At 32.5% G+C, this 19,108-nt stretch overlaps 1 protein-coding gene across 1 annotated transcript; it reads right to left on the minus strand.

Moving 5' to 3' along the window:
* Positions 1-875: 875 nt before the first annotated feature.
* LOC131594430 (uncharacterized) lies at positions 876-18,723 on the minus strand. The gene is made up of 43 exons (XM_058866550.1): positions 18,590-18,723; positions 18,330-18,455; positions 16,063-16,138; positions 15,166-15,246; positions 14,997-15,077; positions 14,248-14,324; positions 14,069-14,123; positions 13,912-13,960; positions 13,527-13,664; positions 13,100-13,178; positions 12,777-12,855; positions 12,628-12,677; positions 12,155-12,349; positions 11,855-11,930; positions 11,066-11,146; positions 10,852-10,932; positions 9,349-9,425; positions 9,212-9,266; positions 9,058-9,106; positions 8,743-8,880; positions 8,334-8,415; positions 8,147-8,225; positions 7,451-7,497; positions 6,951-7,162; positions 6,562-6,649; positions 5,839-5,958; positions 5,626-5,744; positions 5,470-5,542; positions 5,249-5,368; positions 5,041-5,109; positions 4,775-4,945; positions 4,654-4,701; positions 4,344-4,485; positions 4,044-4,141; positions 3,632-3,776; positions 3,419-3,507; positions 3,235-3,345; positions 2,618-2,692; positions 1,999-2,064; positions 1,665-1,853; positions 1,464-1,574; positions 1,295-1,375; positions 876-1,204 (listed from the first exon to the last, which is right to left on the minus strand). The coding sequence occupies exons 2-43, from the start codon at positions 18,429-18,431 to the stop codon at positions 1,025-1,027; spliced, it is 4,134 nt and encodes a 1,377-aa protein (XP_058722533.1). The 5' UTR covers positions 18,432-18,455; positions 18,590-18,723; the 3' UTR covers positions 876-1,024.
* Between the last annotated feature and the right edge of the window lie 385 nt (positions 18,724-19,108).

A 19,108-nucleotide genomic window follows, 5' to 3' on the forward strand; every position in this document is an offset into this window, starting at 1 on the left:
TAATTGTAATGCGATGGCCAGATGGAGTTATGATGCTAGGAAAAAGTTATCTTCAAATGTTTGCCATGCTGGCAAATCCATGTGAAGAACCACCGCTGAAGGTGGTCTAAGATAGTCCGAAACAATTTTGTCATAAGATTTGTTGATGTCAAGTTTAAGATCTACCTCACCAACTTTATCGCTTGTTATTTACTTCATTTAGTGAACCACTTCAATAGTTTTCATAACATTGTTAATAATAGATCTCCCTGATACAAAAGTTAGTTGGTTATCAAAGATACACTTGTCTAGAATTTTTTTTAAGTCGATTAACAAGGAATTTGTATATCAATTGGTACAACATATTGTTTTTATATTTTAGTCATGATATAAAGTATCAATTTGTTCATGTATAGATAGCACATAAATCAATAAATATTTATGTAGTATTTTAATAAAATTAGTGAGGGATATGAAATATCTCACAAATTTGTGAGAGAATTGAATTTTGTCACTAATTACATAAGCAAGTTAAAAAAAAATCAAAACAGAGAGACCAAAAGTGTATTTAAGCTTTTTTAATATTATTCTTATTTTTACTTTTATTTTACTATTTTTATTATGTTTATATTCCTCAATTTTATGTTTTTCTTTTTTCTTAAATAAATTTTAAATTTAAATAAAAATTAAGAAAATTTCAAAACCTTTTTACGTAAGAAATGTTTGGCTGTATTATCAGAGAGACTGGTTGAATTGTCTTTCATTTAATAAGCCAAAATCCCTTTTTATGCCTAATCAAATTTTAAGGATAAACAAGTTGCCTTGCTTTCTCAAAGTTTTGCAACTAAAATTGGGAAAACCCTCAAAAGAAAAAGTACAAGTGTTAGACAAGTAAATGAGAAATGCAATCATTTATTGAATTGAAGATGTTGATAAATAATAATGAATCAATGATGCTGTAATATTCTTTATTAGAAAACTGCATTATAGCAAACTAACATGCAGTTGATAGTCACCATTAATCCTAGCAAATAAATCTTGTAGATCATGCTTTTTTCGCTGAACCAAACAGACGCATCTTTTCCGCAACCACACCTTTCATAGCTTCCTTTGCAGAAGCCATAACATGAACAAGATCTTTTTGGGGCGTAACGAGAGAGTCCATGTATGCTTGTCTTACTTCAGTGTTCACATTGAACTTTCTAACACCTAGTTTTATGCATTCCTGTCAGGAATCAAGAAGAGCTTACAAGGTTAGCAATATGAACTTTCAAATCTACATTGCTCGTCACAAATAAACGTTACTACACTGTACCTTAACAAGTTCTTCGCCCAAACCCGATGCACCGTGAAGCACTAGAATAACTCCTTTCTTCGAGCTCAAAGCATGCAGCTCCTAAATATCGTAGAATGTCAAAAGTATATTATCACCTTAAGCAAAAGTATGGTTTCGATGGACATTACAAGCAAAAGTATATTATCACCTTAAGCAAATCTAATCTGAGCTTTGGTCCACTTGCCGGGTACTTTCCATGCACATTACCAATACATACTGCCAAAGCATCTATGCCAGTCTCATCAATGAATTTTTCAGCCTGAAATTAATGAGACCGACATTAATAAAAGTAGCAATGTCGAGCAACGAAGAATAATTTGAGATCTTATGTTATAGAGGAGATTATGACCATATTAACATCTGTTAGCTTGGCTTCATACTCTTCGACAGTCAAGCCATCCTCTGTCCCTGACAATCTTCCCAACTCAGCTTCAACAAACATATCTTTTGAGTGAGCCAATAATGATATGAATTTTGTGTATGCAACATTTTCATCAAACAAAAGATGTGAACCATCCACCATCATAGAACTGAATCCCTGGAAGTGTTTCATTCAAACATATAATACTTTAGAAAAGTATCGAGATAATAAAGCAACAACTGACCATAAATGCATGCCACATCATCTTTGACATTGAATTTGTGCTGTAGTATGAGCTTATGCGAGTAGAAATGAAAATTACCAGTTCAAGAGCTTCCATAAGATCTTGCTTTGAAGTTCCATGATCAAAGTGAACACCGATGGGCACCTGCTAGAAACATTGGTAGTGAAATATAACAATACACAAACTAATATTTATCCAAGTCTAAGTAAAGATCTCCGTGCTCTCCTCACCGATGCAAGATCACTGCAAATCAGATATTGAGTAACATCCTCATTTATTTTGTTAATTGATACTACTTTCTATAGAATCATCCAAAGAATATGAAACATTAGTCTCCGTTTACTTTCTGAAAACATTTCCAGTTCATTAATTTCTATTTTTTTTAGATTGCTAACAAGGAGATGAAAAACTCATATAGTGCTTAACTGTAATAGAGAGATGATGGAAGACACGCTAGGGAAAAAAATTCTAGAAATGTTAGATCTGTCTTAAAAAAATTGTAAAAGAAAATGGTGAGAGACAAACTTTAGTTTTATTTTTATATGGCGTCCCTTGTTTAATCTTGACAAATAACTTTTCTTACTTAGTAATACTATTTAGATGTCTATTCACTTCAAATAATTTTGCATTCTTATTAAAAAATGAAAAAAGCAAAATTAAATGAAATAAATTAATTCAAATAATCATTGCCACTTACACTAGCACGCTCTGCAGCAGAAATGCAACAAGCAACCAAGGGAATTCCTCCTTGCTTCCAAGAACCAGGATGAATCTGAATATAATAGGTTATACAAAATTACTTGAGAAACACCAATTAAAAAAAATCAATTTTAACTCAACTTTACAAAACCAGCTTGTAAGATGGAAATTGGAAATAACTTCAGTTATTCTAATATAATATATCATAATATCTTATAATATCTTTTAAATATCTTATACTCTAACAATTACTAATATGAAACAATCAATCAACAATGCAATAAAGTTAAAGTTTAGTTGCTTCAAAATTAATCCAAAACTCTGCAGGTTATAAATTTCTATTATTCCCTCAAACGAATCTGATCACAAGCTATAATAGTGCAATTTTCTAGGATGGAAATTGAAAAGAATCGAGGATCATGGAGATATAGTTATTATGCTGTTATTCTTAGAAATTTTAGAATTTCCACAGTCTCACTGTAGAGATTTCATTCATTTTAGCAAATTTTCAATGAAAAAAGTATCCTAGGTTGGTGCATGAAAGCATAGAAATGGGTTTATATTTAACAAATTTCCTCATTCAAGATCCCTTTGGGCTTGAAGTGTGCTTCTGACCTGTAATATTGCAGGACTTTGCTCTTCCTCTGCAGCAGAAACAACAGCGTCAACTCCTTCCAAATTATAGACATTAAATGCTCCAACAGCATATCCACCCTTTTCTGCATTCTTTATGACAAAAAGAACAAAAGTCAACATTCACCAATACTTGCTGTGAAACCTTGAACCAGATTATCCTTACGTTAAGAATCTCTTTTGTTGATGAAAATGTCGTTGGACAAGTCCAGGACTTCACGACTTCTGCCAATGCTCCGCTGTCACCAACATTACCTACCAAAGACAGATTATTTTAGCTAATTAAGACGTGATCTAGAATGAAGATATCGATTTTACAGTATCAGATACTCAGACTTAGTTAGAAAGTGTGACTTTAAAAAAATATAAAATTACTTACCTGGGAAAACAATGTAAGGAACTCCAGGATGTCTACTTTCAGGGCCTAGTTGCCACAAGGGAATACCAGCGAGTGCTTGTCCAACAATCTTAGCACATTTTGCACCAAGGGCTTTTGTAGCAAGGTCTGAAGAGGTAATACCACCCTAGAAAAAGTACTATTTGTCAGTGTTAGATCAAAACTTGGGACATATCCAAAAAATAAATAAAGGACGTGTCATTGGATATTATCTGATCAACCTTCAAACATGAACGGAAATATTTTTAACTTATAAAAAGGAGAAGGTGAGATGGATAAGCAACAAAATCTTCTATACATAATCAATAATATTTAAATATTAGCTCTTAATACAAACATGTAACAAATTAAACGGCAGAATGCATGTTCACTAAGTTATTTAAATATAGAGTACCTTTGCAATTATGTAACGAGGTTTAATCGTTATTCTTTTCAATATTTCCACCAGAGCAGAACTCACTTTATAGTTAATGTCCAAACTCTCAGAGGCAGCTGCAAATTTGAAAATAAACTAGAAGATTAAAACGAGGGGCATAAAAATTGGTTCCCAAATTTAAATGCACTAGCAGTTTTTGTATGGTCATAACATGAATAGAGAAGCTGTCTTAGAGATGATATTGAATGCTAAAAACATTATAAAATTTTGGCAAGAAAGAAGTGGAAAGAAGAAATTTTAAAAAAAATGGAGACAAACATTTCCCAGTTATGAGATTTCGGCTGGTCATTATAAGTGTGTCTTTATGAGATTTAAGATATACATCCGCTAATTCAGCTGCTCTACTGATTTCATCCTCCCTCTCCTCAATAGACCCCATGGCAAGTTTTTCAACAGAGACCTATTACAAAAAAAATCTTAATTAGCCCGGCATATAAAATTTAAAAAGAAAGATTGTACTAAACATAAAAATGAATGCTTTCACTAAACAGATTTTCATTATAGTTCTTTACATGAGAGGATTTAAATTAACAACAAAAGATGAAAAGAAAATTAGGGTATCGCTCACCTCGATATTTCTTAAGAACTGACCACACTGTAACTTAAGTTGCTCAACCTGGGATTATAAGCATGAGAAAAAAATGAGAAAATGGGTTTGCTTGGGAAATTTGAAATCAATAACTTTTCACCTGCTTTGTCGTTTTTGGAACATAAGATCCCACAATTATCAAACCTCCATTCCTTTCTCTAGATATTCCTATATCCTTTGGCAACACCGGAGGCTTAGAGATGATTCCAATGCAGGCAGATACAAAGCTAGCAGCAGTGCGACACAAGAAACGTTTCCCTAACAACTCTGCCTGTTAAGAAGACAGAACAATAGAAGAACATTTTCGTCAGTAACAAAACACGCAGAAAGGGGGGGAAAACACATAGGAGGCAAAAGAAGTATTACCTTGATCATTCCAAGTGCAAATACAGTCATGTCTCTTTCACTGGCTGCATTAACTATGCATACTGACCCCTGCTTAATACAATATACTAATCTCAGTAAGTGAATTGAATACCTCTCTACTTAATCATAATATCTTGCTTAGACAAAAAACAAATCAGCGTGTTCTTAGAAATTAAAGGAAATCAAATATATTTCTAATTTTGCATACCTTCTTCAAATTGCTTAGATGCTGACAAACTGCATCTGGCCCCCCATTCCTCAAAAGATGGATAGAAATAGATACAACACTACTTGCAAGTATGCGCCCATTTGTCTTCTCCTCCACCCACTATATTTGGATTAAAAAACTCAAACTATTATTTTCCGAAACAATAATAAGAAAATATAAATCACATGGATCAAATAAAGGAGAGGGACAAAAACTTTTACATCACATAGATTTGAAGATTTGTAGCCAAAGGAAGCATCTTTGGCAAACTCTGTTTCCCCTGCAGGAATAAGCCTGCGGGCAAAATTAAGTTGGGTTATAACTTTGTATCAATTTATTTATAATCCCTATACTTAGTTATGAATGGAAAGACATACAGTTCGGAGTCAGCAACAAAATGTGTATCGTTAATAGTGTAACGGCCTCCCTGAAGGAAAAATGGACAAATAATCCATGCATCCATTTCACCCAATACTGAAGTAACAGCATCTGGTTCCTGTAAACAACAGCCGTGTCATTTTCCAAATTGAAGCATAATTCTCATTATCATAGTTTACAATAACTACTGAGCTAAAACATGTCATCCTTGCCTCTGGAAAATGACCGCGCAAAGTTGAATCTCCCCTCAAAACCACCGTAAAATCAATGTTGTTAACTGATTTTGCTGCAGTGTCTAGATTTTTGCAAATCTCCTTTATCAATATAGTGGCCTGTCAAAGATTAAATGCAAGTTATTATGAATTTCATAACACTCACAATTACTTATTATTGAAATATCTAACAGCTTGACTCTGGTTTGGAGAACGGCCCATGCATCAGGTTTTTTTCTGAAGAATTTTATGCTATGTCAGTTAGATGCATAAGTGCTGCAATGCAACTATTACATAGCTTACGTGGATTTGGAGGCATGTTAATTGGATTGCCCCTATGTACCTCAGTACTGCAAGTCTGCAACAATTACATGGCTCAGGTAGCTTAATACTTTTATTGGATAGAACCGAGATACCTCAGTGCTGCAACTATTGCAACTCAAGAAGTTGTTCAGCTCAATCCTTATATGTTAATAAAGAAGTGAAGATACCAACACTTTTTCATTGTACTTCAAATAGCATGCCTTTCCAGTTACAGGGAAACAATTGAATACAGTATTATTATGCTTTGTAACCCATAAATATGTGGTCTATTTTTGCTTTTATAGTATTCTTAATTTTGACCTGTGCCCATTATTTAGAAGAGATGAGCATATAGCTTTTGCATTTAATACCTAAATAAAAGTTATGGATTTATTGCTACATGTTGACTAAGCTCTTTACCTTGTCAGAACTCAGCGCCCTGGAATTTGTCAAAATGAAAAAACATTTTGGACGTCTTTTAAACTGCTCAGTCAGTGAATCAACAGTCCTGCACAGTAGTGAGAAAATCTCAAGTCCCACATTTGTTAGACATGGAGCCTAAACTCTTAATTCTAATTTTGTAAGGTTGAGTTAGGCCAAACTCTAATTCTAATACTTCTAAAAGACCATCTTGCTTTTTCGTTCAAATATCAAGGCTAAACTATCACTAATTATAAAAAATGACTAAAATTAGCTCACATAAAAATAGTGGTTTTGGCAGTTTGGTTTGAGATAATATTATAATATTAAAAGTAGAATGGATTCTGCCAAGCACTGAGAAATGACAAAACAAACTGAACAACACTTACCATTCTGTTAATACTTCAATATCATGAACAGTTTGTGTTCCTGTTGGATCATCATCCAGAACGACCAAAATCTTTGAATTGCTTTCTTTTAATTTTTGAATGTCAAGAACATGATCTTGAGGCCACTCAGGTGGAAGAGAATTCAACACAGCATCTTTCCTGGGAGACTCAAGTTTCCCTTCAACTCTAACACCAGTAAGTGTCTCATAAAACTGTATAAAAAGTTAACACAGCCTTCTGATTATTCTAATCAAGGTGTTTTCTTACCTAATGTTTAATATTCTCTTAACAAAATCTTAGCATTTTAATGGCTGAAGAATAAACACAACTATATCTAATGATTGTGACGTTGTCATTGCCGATGATTTGCTTTTGGGTGGGGGGTCAAAGAAGAAGGAAAAGAATATCAAGTACTGCTGTAAATGGGCAATTATTGTCATAGGCGCATATTATGTAATTATTAGCAATGTAAATGTGCAATTGTCATTAGATGCTCATACCTTGACCACACCAGCATCATCTTTTCTTCCCCAGCCAGCAGCAGAACCTATACAACAACGTTACAAGTTTGAGCAAGTACCTCTCAGTAATATTGAAAAAATCATTTTCATATGGTATCAAAAGCTTCCGATCTAGGGGGCCAAACTAACATACACAAGAGGTAAAATAATTGTACTTTTGTATATGTCAATCATTTGTCATCAAACGAGATGATCCGATTGAGAGGTAAATGCATGCTCACGGAGAAGTTAGCGCCAGAATTTGAGATGAAAGTCTTTGGGAAATTCAATTATTTCCTAGAGGTTGAAGTGAATCCACTCAAAACAAGGCATTTTCATTTCTCAAAGAAAATGTGATTGATCTTTAGATGGAAACTAGCTAACTAGGATGTATATAGACAGGTGTCGTATTCTGCAGTATCTCAATGCCACTCCGTATAAAAGAATGAGGTTCATTTTAAATGAGAGCGTGGATAAATAGATCCAAAATGCATCACCCTTCATCCATCATATGGACAAGTTCATTTCAATCCTCTTCTTTTTCTTCCTTTAGTTTAATGTGATTTGAAATAAGGCTTCCTATCCCCTGCCCCGAAGGATTATGCTTTATTAAAAAATTAACAAACAAAATTTGAAATCGGAACGACCAAATTGAAGTGAAAAACACGTCATAAAATCATAAGTAATATTCAGCACCTGACAAATACAGTTGGTGAACTATAGTTGATAGTTGAAGTGGAACTTTTAAGGAAGCGGATTCACGAGTAACGATTCCCTGAACGTGAAAACATATTCAATAAAGAAATCTTAAAATGTTATTCATATCATGTGTCTCCCAGTGCCCCTACTAAACATAGAGAGAGAAAAATAGACTCTTTCTTACCATATCCTTCACGAAGATATCAAGTGCTGAATAAGGTGTGTAATCATTGTCTAGCATGTGTGGAACGCGATTTTCAAACATCCTGAAACAGGAGACATCTCTTAAGCATAGCAGTAACACTTTCTATTCATATCTATGACTGTTGTTTTGGGGGTGGTGTGGGGGGTTAGACAACTGGGGAGAGGTATAAGAAGTCCTCAAAATTAAGAGTTGAAAATAAACGGTGATCAGTGACTATCCTTTGAAATAGCCATGAGCAGAGTATGGAGGAGAAACCATGAACACACTCATGACCTCAAAAGATGGTTATGAAAATATTTGAATGACTTTGATTTTGTTCCTTATTTTTCGTATTTGGCCAGGGGAAGAGAAGGGAGGAGAAAGTGATCACTTCATGGAAGAGACATACCAGGATGTTCCCCCACTGGTTGTAATAAAATCAAACAATAATCTGGTATTCAAACCCAATCTTGCTGCAAATGCCATTGCCTCAGCAGCTGATGCAATATGAACTCCAGCTAGCAATTGGTTAACCATCTTTATACCACTGGAGAACAAAATAGACCAAAATGATGTTATACATTAGTTTGAACTCAACTTTACTGTCACCTTCTAACAGATTCGGCATTGAATTACATGTTCCATGCATATAGAAAGTAGCACTAGTATGCGACATAGGACTAAAATGGATAAAGAACGATTGACTTATAAAATTGAACAATACCTTCCAGAACCACAAACACCTTTGATAATATAAAGCTTTTCGCTCAAGGCTGGTTAAAAAGAATCAAAGTGAATTAGCCAGAAAACTATTTCAGAAATCTGTTAACCCAGATACTGTATTAACACTATATACTTCTATGCTAAGTACTTCTTACCTCCTAAGACATTACCGACACTTGTGAGAGCTTCATTAGTCCCTGAAGCCATTATCTGAGAAATATACATGACTTCAGTGGCTCGGTCCAAAAATGAAAAGGGCAATTTAACTAAAAACCAAAGATGTACTTAATACCGTAAGTGTTCCCAATGATGCCCTCTGAACACCACCAGAAACAGGGGCATCCACCAACTTTAAACTTTTTCCTCCATCTGTGTTATTTTCATGTTAAAAATTAACAATTAGACAACTAATTTCTTCATTGAAGGAATAAAAACATGCTATAAAATGACCTCTGAAAAGCATTCAGGATAAAGAAATAATATTCCTTGTGAATATCATATAGGCAAGGCAACCATGACCAAGGTTCAAATAAAAAATCCACAAATTGCATCTATTATCTACTATATCATGTTGAATTGTCAGTGCACAGTAATTAAACTTGTTAAGAGTCCCACATCGGACAATATATGGCCTAAACATGTCCTTATAAGTGGGGGCAATCCTCACCCTACAAGCCGGTTTTGTAGGGTTGAGTTAGGCCCAACCACACTTCTTAACATGGTATCAAGAGCCTCGTTTAAGATCCGGTGGGCCACCTTCCATGGTTTCCGTTATCGGGCCACCCACCGTTTATTTCCACGCTCCAGTTGTCTAGTCCTGGGCGTGAGGGGGTGTGTTAAGAGTCCCACATCGGACAATATATGGCCTAAACATGTCCTTATAAGTGGGGGCAATCCTCACCCTACAAGCCGGTTTTGTAGGGTTGAGTTAGGCCCAACCACACTTCTTAACAAAACTCACAAAAAATAATCATGTACAAACTTTTATACAAACATATTTTTCTATTTGATCATAAAAGCATAGTCCTAAAATAGAAGAGAATTTTGCCCATTTAGACTAGTATTATCACACATCTTTTTAAGAATTTGATATATATTTGATGGGGAGAAAACAATCAAAGAGAAATTTCCCTAAGAGCTTTAAGCATCACCATTAAACTTCTAGCCAAGTACATCAAATCAAGATATAGACACCATATATAGCTATGATAAACCACGTTTCAGAGAAAAGGAGTGTTCAATGTCCAGAAATTTTAATCAATGATTTGTAACAGTAAAAACTTCAGTGTCACTGGGATAATAACTGAAACAGTCTATTTCTGTCCAATTTTAACTTGCACGGTTCTTCAGGGTATTTGCAAGTGCGAGGAACGCTTGTTGTTAACTGAAAATACAAGTTGGCAGGATGGTATACTTATCCATTTTGCACGACACCTATAAAGCTGAAGCTAACATTAATCTCAAAGATTTTCTAAAACATAGCATGCCTTCATGCCTCATACTTGGCCAGAAACATTAACCCAATTATTGAATTATACTAGTTTTGCCTACTACTTAATTATTATATATTCAAACAATTTACAACTAGGCTAATAAACTTTTCAATTTAGTTTTACTTCTACTTGCTTGTCGCATAGTGTAAATTATAATCATAAAAACTCAAGCTCGTTATAACATTTGGGAGTTGACAAACCCAAAATTCAATTTTCTCTTGCATAAAAATGGAAATGAAAAAATTACTTCAGAATCATAATACACATTAGATAATCATCACAAAGGAAGGAGAGTAACATACTTTGCAATCTACGTTCTAGCTGACTCACGTATGCCGGAGAAACTGTAGAAGAGAGAATGATAGATGCACCCGAAGGAAGAACTACATAGTGCATAAAGAAGGATCAAGTACAGTTAAAAGGATTAATAATAATAATAATAATAATAATAATAATAATAATAATAATAATAATAATAATAATAATAATAAGGGCAATTAATATACATATGCACACCTGAAATAGCACCATTTTCTCCATACAAAACACTCTCTGCTTGAACTTCATTCGCGACCATGATTATGAGAACATCAACATCTGGAAGCAATAATATACGAATAATGGATTGATGTAGAGGACTTGAAATGTGATAGAGATATTTTTATTTGTATGAATCTAGCAAATTCATTTACATGAAAAAATATTATTTATCAAAAGGAAATAAAGGGGATCAATATTTCTCAAAGGCAACTCATTTGTTTTGAGATCATGCATAAAGCTAATTACCATTTACCACCAAAGATCACTCTGCACTCTAACAGCTCACATAGAAGACCTTGGTTCTAATAGCTATACCATTTAAGTTTTACTAGTATTTTATGATATTCCCGGCCTGTTTCTTCATTATATGTAATGCAGAATGCTTGTATCAATTTTTTAGCGGAAGAGCTTGTAATTGTATCATTAATAGTAAGAACTAATTGAGAATATCACCCTAATAACTAGAATACACAAAATGGACAAATACAAAACCAAGAACATAGAAATAGTACAAGAACCCTGGAGAATATTCTTGATGCTTAAAATAATTAGATTCCAAATAAAACAGGCTGTACTAATCCGTACATCTGTACTCTCAGTTTAAGAAACACCAACAACAAAAAGGATACAAAATCATTACATTACAAGAAAGAAAGTCACTTTTAATTTTATTATTCATTACATTACAAGATCATTTCTAGGTCTATATGTAACTACAATTTTTTTTTGGGTATATACTACATAGTATGGTATGTATCAATTTACCTTTACTGACTTCCGCTGGAGAGTTTCCAATAAAGCCACCAGCATCTGAAAATCGGATTCGAGTAGGTTCATACACCTAAAAGCAAAAATAAAAATAAGGATTTGAAAAGATACTTATAGTATTCATTCCAACGGGAAATTTCTTTTTAAATACCAATGCTATTGGTAAAGTGGACAAAAGTTTGCATCATTGACGGATACAGTCACCAACTCACTATTATGACACCATTATCAACTTTTACAGAAAATTTAAAACATATTTAATGCAATAGAGATTAAGATCCCAAAGAGAGAAATTACATCATAACCGTAAACGCTGAAGTTTGATCTGACCAAATGAGTTGCCATGCCAAATCCCATAGCTCCAAGACCAATAAAACCAACCCGAGTCCCACTTTTAGAAGAAGTAATGACTTCAGATGCAAGTTTCTCAGGGTTATATGCTTCTTCATTTGCCGCATCTGAAACTTTCACTCCATAAACGTTGTCCCAAATCTGTCATGATAATGAATAGAAGAAAAATTATGTTAATTTTTGAAAGATAAGAGAAACAAAAGTCTTAGGATGAAATCATGTGTTAAGGGCACACGAATGATATTATAAATACAATCACAAAGAACTAGGATTACAATAATTACATGATAATATAAAAGAAAAAATCAGCACATAATGTTTCGATTTACTTTATTTCTAACAGTAAAGAAAAGACACTACAGCCTCAAAAAACAGTAACTTCTGATTGAAATACTCAAAATGATGAATATGAAATTAACCTTAATTAATGTTGTGTCACCATTATCCTCAGAAGAAATATGTGAAATCCCTGAAAAAATGAATTTGCTAAACTATGTCTGCTGCAGATGGGTTGTTTTTCGTTAACTTGACAGCAAATGCGTACTACATAGTTTACTAGATTTCATACCATGAATAAGTTGTTGGTGAGTTGTCGCCAAAAGTGGAAGTGGAAAAGTAAGTGACTTAGCCATATCCAAAATTGTTTCCTGGAATAAAAGCAAACTCAGTTACTGACGAGAAATGTTTAGAAAAGAATAACAACAACAAGAAGTGCCGCTGTAAAATAAACATAACACTAATTTTGAAAACAAGACCCAAATTAATACAATAATGTGACTCTTTTTGACTAAAAAGTAATAAGAAATTTCATTACCACGGAATAGAAATTCAAAAGTGGAACGTAATAAGAAATTCAAAAGTGAGTTACTTCTTTGATTCTAAAGATCTTACCAATTCCTTAATCAAAGTGTTAAGAATTTGATGCTTAACCTCTCCCTTTAACAAAAGTGGAACGTTATTCTTGAATACCCTGCAAAATAAAGGAAATATCACCACCTTCGATAATTGAGAGGGAGGGGTTGCAATTAGAGAATATTAGAACAAAGTTGTACATGGCATGTTTTAATAATCAGCACTCTATTTGTGCCAAAACCGGAATATTTTAGTTTATAGACATCAAAGAATATTTGTAATAACAGAAAGTCCCCCTTTTTCAATATTTTTCAGTCACCCATCCTGCCTTGAAAAAACTTTTTTCCAATAAACAATTTTTTTTAATAAATATAGTATAAAACATCAACAATTGTAATTCCGTACGACTATGTGCAAGAATTTGTTTAATGTAAAGTTAGCAGTATCATATTGACTAAACACGTACCATGAATTTCCAGCGGCATTAGAAATTATATCAGAGATTATCCATGGATGAATTCCAGCTTTTACACCAAGAGATAGAGCCTCCACAGAAGCAATGAAATGAATTCCTTCCAGCATCACAGAGACCATTTTAGCCTTACTGCAATGAAAAAGAGTGGTAAATATTTTTAAATTAAAAACACCGAGTAGAACACAATATAGGATAACAGTAACTTTTTTTTAGTAACTTAGGATTACTATATAAGTAAATCATGAGGCATGTTATTTTGCAATTTTTGTTTTACGGGCGGGGGACTCTGCAAGGCTTGGATATATAGAACTGGGGCATTCAAAGATTTTACATAATGAAAAAATTAGGCTTAGCAAGGGCAGGAAGGAATGTGCACCTGCCACCACCAATTTCACCCTCAAAAGTGAACAGCTTTTCACACATCGCTGTCAGCAAAAAGCAATATTAACTAGTGTGATAGGGAAGAAAGATACTTATTTTTATGGCATATCATATTTGTGTATTGTATATCCAAACAGGTCTCAAAACTTTACCTGAAAGAAGAGGCCGTACTTTTGCAATGGCATCTGATCTTCCAGATGATACAATCTAAGTAGTATAAACAGCAATAACCGATGCAAGATAGGATGATTAAGTAATTGATCAAAATCAAGAACTTTGTTTTTAGTTGAAAAGACTTTCAACATATAATAAATATAAGACAATAACTTACAGTGACTTTTCCCTTCAACGCATCAGACCTCCCATAAGAGGCATATGCATCAACAACATAGGCTATCTTCTGAAACTCTACAGGATAAACAAACATGGTTACTTTGAGCAGTAACCCACTATTACTGAATTCCAAAATAATCATAAGTTTAAAGATGTCTTTCCAGAATATATGTAAATTTAGCGTGCAATGGTTTAAGTTGATATATTAGAGAAAGTGGCCAGGAACTCCTATCAGTAAATCTGTATCTGTGAGTTTCTATATGAAAAGAAAGAAAATACAAGGAAAGTGACAGCCGAATTTCCCAACTCAGAGTGTGCCCTCAAGACTCCCAATTACAAGCGTAAACCTTCTCATGCCTTTCACAGAATATTCATTCCCACCTCATATAACAGACTCAGTTCGTTACCACCTTCTCTTTGTTACTAACTCTTCCCTCTTTACCTATTTTCCGCCTAAGGCAGGCCTGAAAATTTGGGTTTCGGTTGTAGACCTTGATGTTGTTTGACTTAAGCAGTAGGAAACATAAAGCAATATTAACAGATGCATCATATTGAGTCATTGACCCAAAAAATTCCAATAGCTTCATACCATATCCTCAAATGTTCAACTAACATGAGAACTGTTAAAATGATCAAAGGGCTAATTATGCATTCTAAATGCAGAGGAATAAGCATTATTTGTTAGGAACTCCTTTTACAAATAATCAAGCATTTTAATTAGCCAAAAACATAGAAGGCGCATGTTACCTTGCAAATCTTTCTCCAGTTTATGGAGAGCTGATGGTAGTATGGTTGAACAAATAATAAGAACTGTATCTGGGTTTAGACCTGCATATTCAAAAAATGATTTTTTTTTTAAATGAATCAAGATCCTTAAAAATAAATAATGTCTAATGTCACAAGGCTCCATATAAACCTTTTAAAGCACCCTCATCCCCGAAAATCAGATCATGAATCTGATCTGTGTGAGATATAAGGACAACTAAAGCTGCTACCCCTGCAAGTGAGAAAAAGATATGCATTATTGATTGGTGATAGTGACAAAAAACAATATTCTATTCATTTTCGGAGATGATGACAACCCCAACAATAATAGCAATAGTTAATCGAAATATTTTATATCTCCACTCCAGAAGATGTTTAGTTATTAGATGCAAAGTCAGATTAAGTAATGAAAGTCTGAGCTCCAAGATACATGAAATATGGCAAAGCAGATTGTTTCAAAAACAGATGTTCCGCACGTAAAAAGTTCAAAACTTAGTTATCTTTCCTTTTATACAGTAACTTCCAACCTGCCAAACATTTCAAAAGTTTGCATTCTTTGTCTTAGCTTTGTAGCTCAATAGAACTTGAGAGACAAGCTTTATATAAGATTCATTTTGCGAAATCAAAATATATTTTAGCTGTTATAGAAAAATCCCATTTGAAATCAATTGACCTATTTAGTTTACTCTCCAACAGTAAGCGATAACCATCTTTCCAGGATATTCTCCGACAAGTTCATACATACAAGCTTCAGCTTTTGTTGTTCATGGTCGCGCATAAAACAAAGATTCTTTCTACGTTAGAAATATGTTGGCTTACAAATTACGCAAGCTCTTCTGATCCCTCAAATGATATTTATGTAGTTCTAGTTCATATCCCGCATTTGATTTTAAAAGCACAAAAGTTATTAAATATGGATAATATCTTATTTTACAACTTTTTTTTTAACTCAATTTAAATGGCCTAATGCAACAAACCAGGACAAAGGTTGTCAAACTTAACTTTGGTCTATGAAAAAGTTAAACAATATAGCTGAAATAACAATTACCTTTCCCTGCTTCTGAAGGGCTTGCACATTTAATTCCTCCAATCTTTACAAGTTCTTTTATGATGGGATCACTTATCTACAGAAAATTGTATTTCAATTAAGAGGCTGTGCCCAGATATTTAGGGAAACTATTAAGAAAGGATAAAGAATATTTCAAGTATTATCAAGTTCTTTTGAAATTTATTTCAAGTAATCAAAATGGATAAAATAAAATAAAATCAAAAATCAAAATGGAGAGAATAAATAAAATTCTATAAACTACTTAGCTAAGCTTCTTCAAGTAGCATCTCAAAAAATATTATCAAGTTGGATGTGTGAGCCCCTGTGTGTGTATGTCAATTGTTGAGCTTATAAATATGATATTATGATTTATGAATTCTTTTATTGAATTCTCAATTAAGTGCATGTTTGGATTAGCTTTTGGAATGGCCAAAAGCAATTCTAGAGGTGTAGAATTGCTTTTGGGTGATTTTGATATGTTTGGTTAGACAAAAGTAGAATTGATTCTGCCTCCAAAATTGATTCTACTTGAAGCTACAATTTGTAGCTTCTGCCTCCAGAATTGATTCTGGGTAATTTTTACACTGAAATTTATTGTTCAACTCACTTTTACATAAATGTATCCAAACATAAATCAATTCTGCTAAAATCAATTCTGTTAGAATCAATTCTATCAAACTCAATTCCGTTAGAATCAATTCTCCCCACCGCCAATCCAAACACAAATGTTAATAGATATGATATTATGGAAATAATAGTACATGATAAAAGCAATGAAGTTACGTATATTTTTTTGAAGCTTAAATTGAACACACATTTTATATATATATATATATATATATATATATATATATATATATATATATATATATATATATATATATATATATATATATATATATATATATATATATATATGCCATGAAGTTATTGATACCCTTCTCCTTTGTTTATGTTAAAGAGTTTAGTAGCAAAATTCACTGAATATGATAAGAGTGTATTATTGCAGATTCGAATATGCTCTCTAATATTTAATTAAATATTTTTGTGGTATTTTATCATCTAGGTTGTGATTACGGATTATATTTTTCTTTTTTATTATTGATATTATAGTAAAAAAATTATTTACTGTACTCCCACTTAATTACCACTCTAATGATTTTCTCTTTGTTCAATATATTTTGCTGCTTACAATTTTTTTTTACCACTCTAACGATTATTTTAATTTTTTTACCTATTATATTATTTATTTCAAAATTCAAGCTGAATAAATATTTGGTTTTAAATAAATATTAAAAGAATTCAAAAATAAAAATAATATAAAGTAAATTTATCTAATTTTATTCAATTAAATTATAATTCAAATATATTATTTCATTAATAACTAGAGATAAAACGACCTGACCCGCTAGTTGTAGGTTCAATCCTTATAATTTAAAATTTTTAAACTATTCTTTGAGTTCTAAAGTCTTTGCCACTTTGAATTTGGGACCATTTTTTTTACTATATTATATACAGTCACATTAATTTTTAATAAAAATAATGCAAAATAAGCATAAAAATTAAATAAACTACGTAAAAACATGACTAGATATATTTTATCAAATGATGTGGAAAAGCGTCATTCGTATGGCATGTGGAAAAAAAAATACACACTAATCATGCAAATAAATTAATCATTTTATTTATCAATTATTAAAAATAAATTAGTGACATAACAAAACAAAAGATTTTCCGTGTAAATCGTGAATGTTCATCACCTAATAACGATCGCGATCGATACGGCTGTACTCACTAATTAATCAATTTATTTATCAATTATTAAAAAAATATATATTATTTTAAAAAAAATTAAAATAAAAATTAAAAACTTTTAATAAATTATCAGTAGTGATTCACTTAACAATTAAATTCAATAAAAGTTTTTCTGACAGTGCTCGGTGGATACAAATGTCGCGACATTGATATTGATCGTAATTATCGTCGTAGTATGAATTAATCACAATTTTTAGTATCGATATTGGAATCTTCTCATCGCGTTTTGTCGAGACCGTTTTTGCATTAAAGATCTTTTGATATCTAACACGTTTGATATCTAACACGGTTACATAACGTAAAAATTATTGAGAGCAGAAGTATAAAAGAAAAGCAAGTTGCTGCATTTGTAATTTTAAATCAATTTAACAAAATGAAATGAATAAAAACTGGGAATGAAAATATATTCTGATTTGCAATTAGAAAGAGCGTATAGAGAAAGAAGAAGAAACCTCGAAAGCTTGAACAGCGTAACCATGGCGAAGAAGCGATGACGCGATCTGTAATCCAATTTCATCCAATCCAACGAATCCGATCAGTTTCCCAGACTCCATTTTCAATTCCAAAATACTCAAATCCTAAAAGCGAAGCTTATATTAGAGATAGATATATAGATGAAAGAGAGAGAAGAGAGAGAGAAGAGAGTGTTAAAAATAAAATAAAATGAAAAGTTGTTAGAATGAGTTAAAGAATGAAGGTGAAGAGAAATTACTATTTGTGATTTGTAGTTCGTGTTCGTCCAAAATTCGGATCCTTTATTCTTTTCTTTTTTTGCTTTTATACTTATCCGATGCACTTATTTGCTTTTCATCTATGTGTCCTCGTTGAAAGCTTCCAATTAAGTGACGTGGAAACTTAAAAAGCTCAACATTCTTGTCCTATCTTATTATATTTATTAATTATTATTCAATTATTATAGTATAGTGTGGGGATGTCTTGTACATAAGATATATTCTTATACACAGTGCATAAATATTCAAATATTATTTATATTATTCAAAGTATTATATTTATTATTCAAAATAATATACAGATTACTCAACTAGTATAAATATTAGTCAGAATAATGAATATATTACACTTTTTTTTAAATCGAAAATATCATAAATAAAAAGGAAAACAAGTTACACAAGTGGGGCCCAAGCCAAGACTCCTTAGGAGCAGAGTCTAAGTCTAGGGGTACCAATCTTGTCTAAAAGGTAATCCCGCACAGATACAGAATGCACAAACT

Source organism: Vicia villosa, linkage group LG4 (assembly GCF_029867415.1).
Source record: "Vicia villosa cultivar HV-30 ecotype Madison, WI linkage group LG4, Vvil1.0, whole genome shotgun sequence".
Lineage (NCBI taxonomy): Eukaryota > Viridiplantae > Streptophyta > Magnoliopsida > Fabales > Fabaceae > Vicia > Vicia villosa.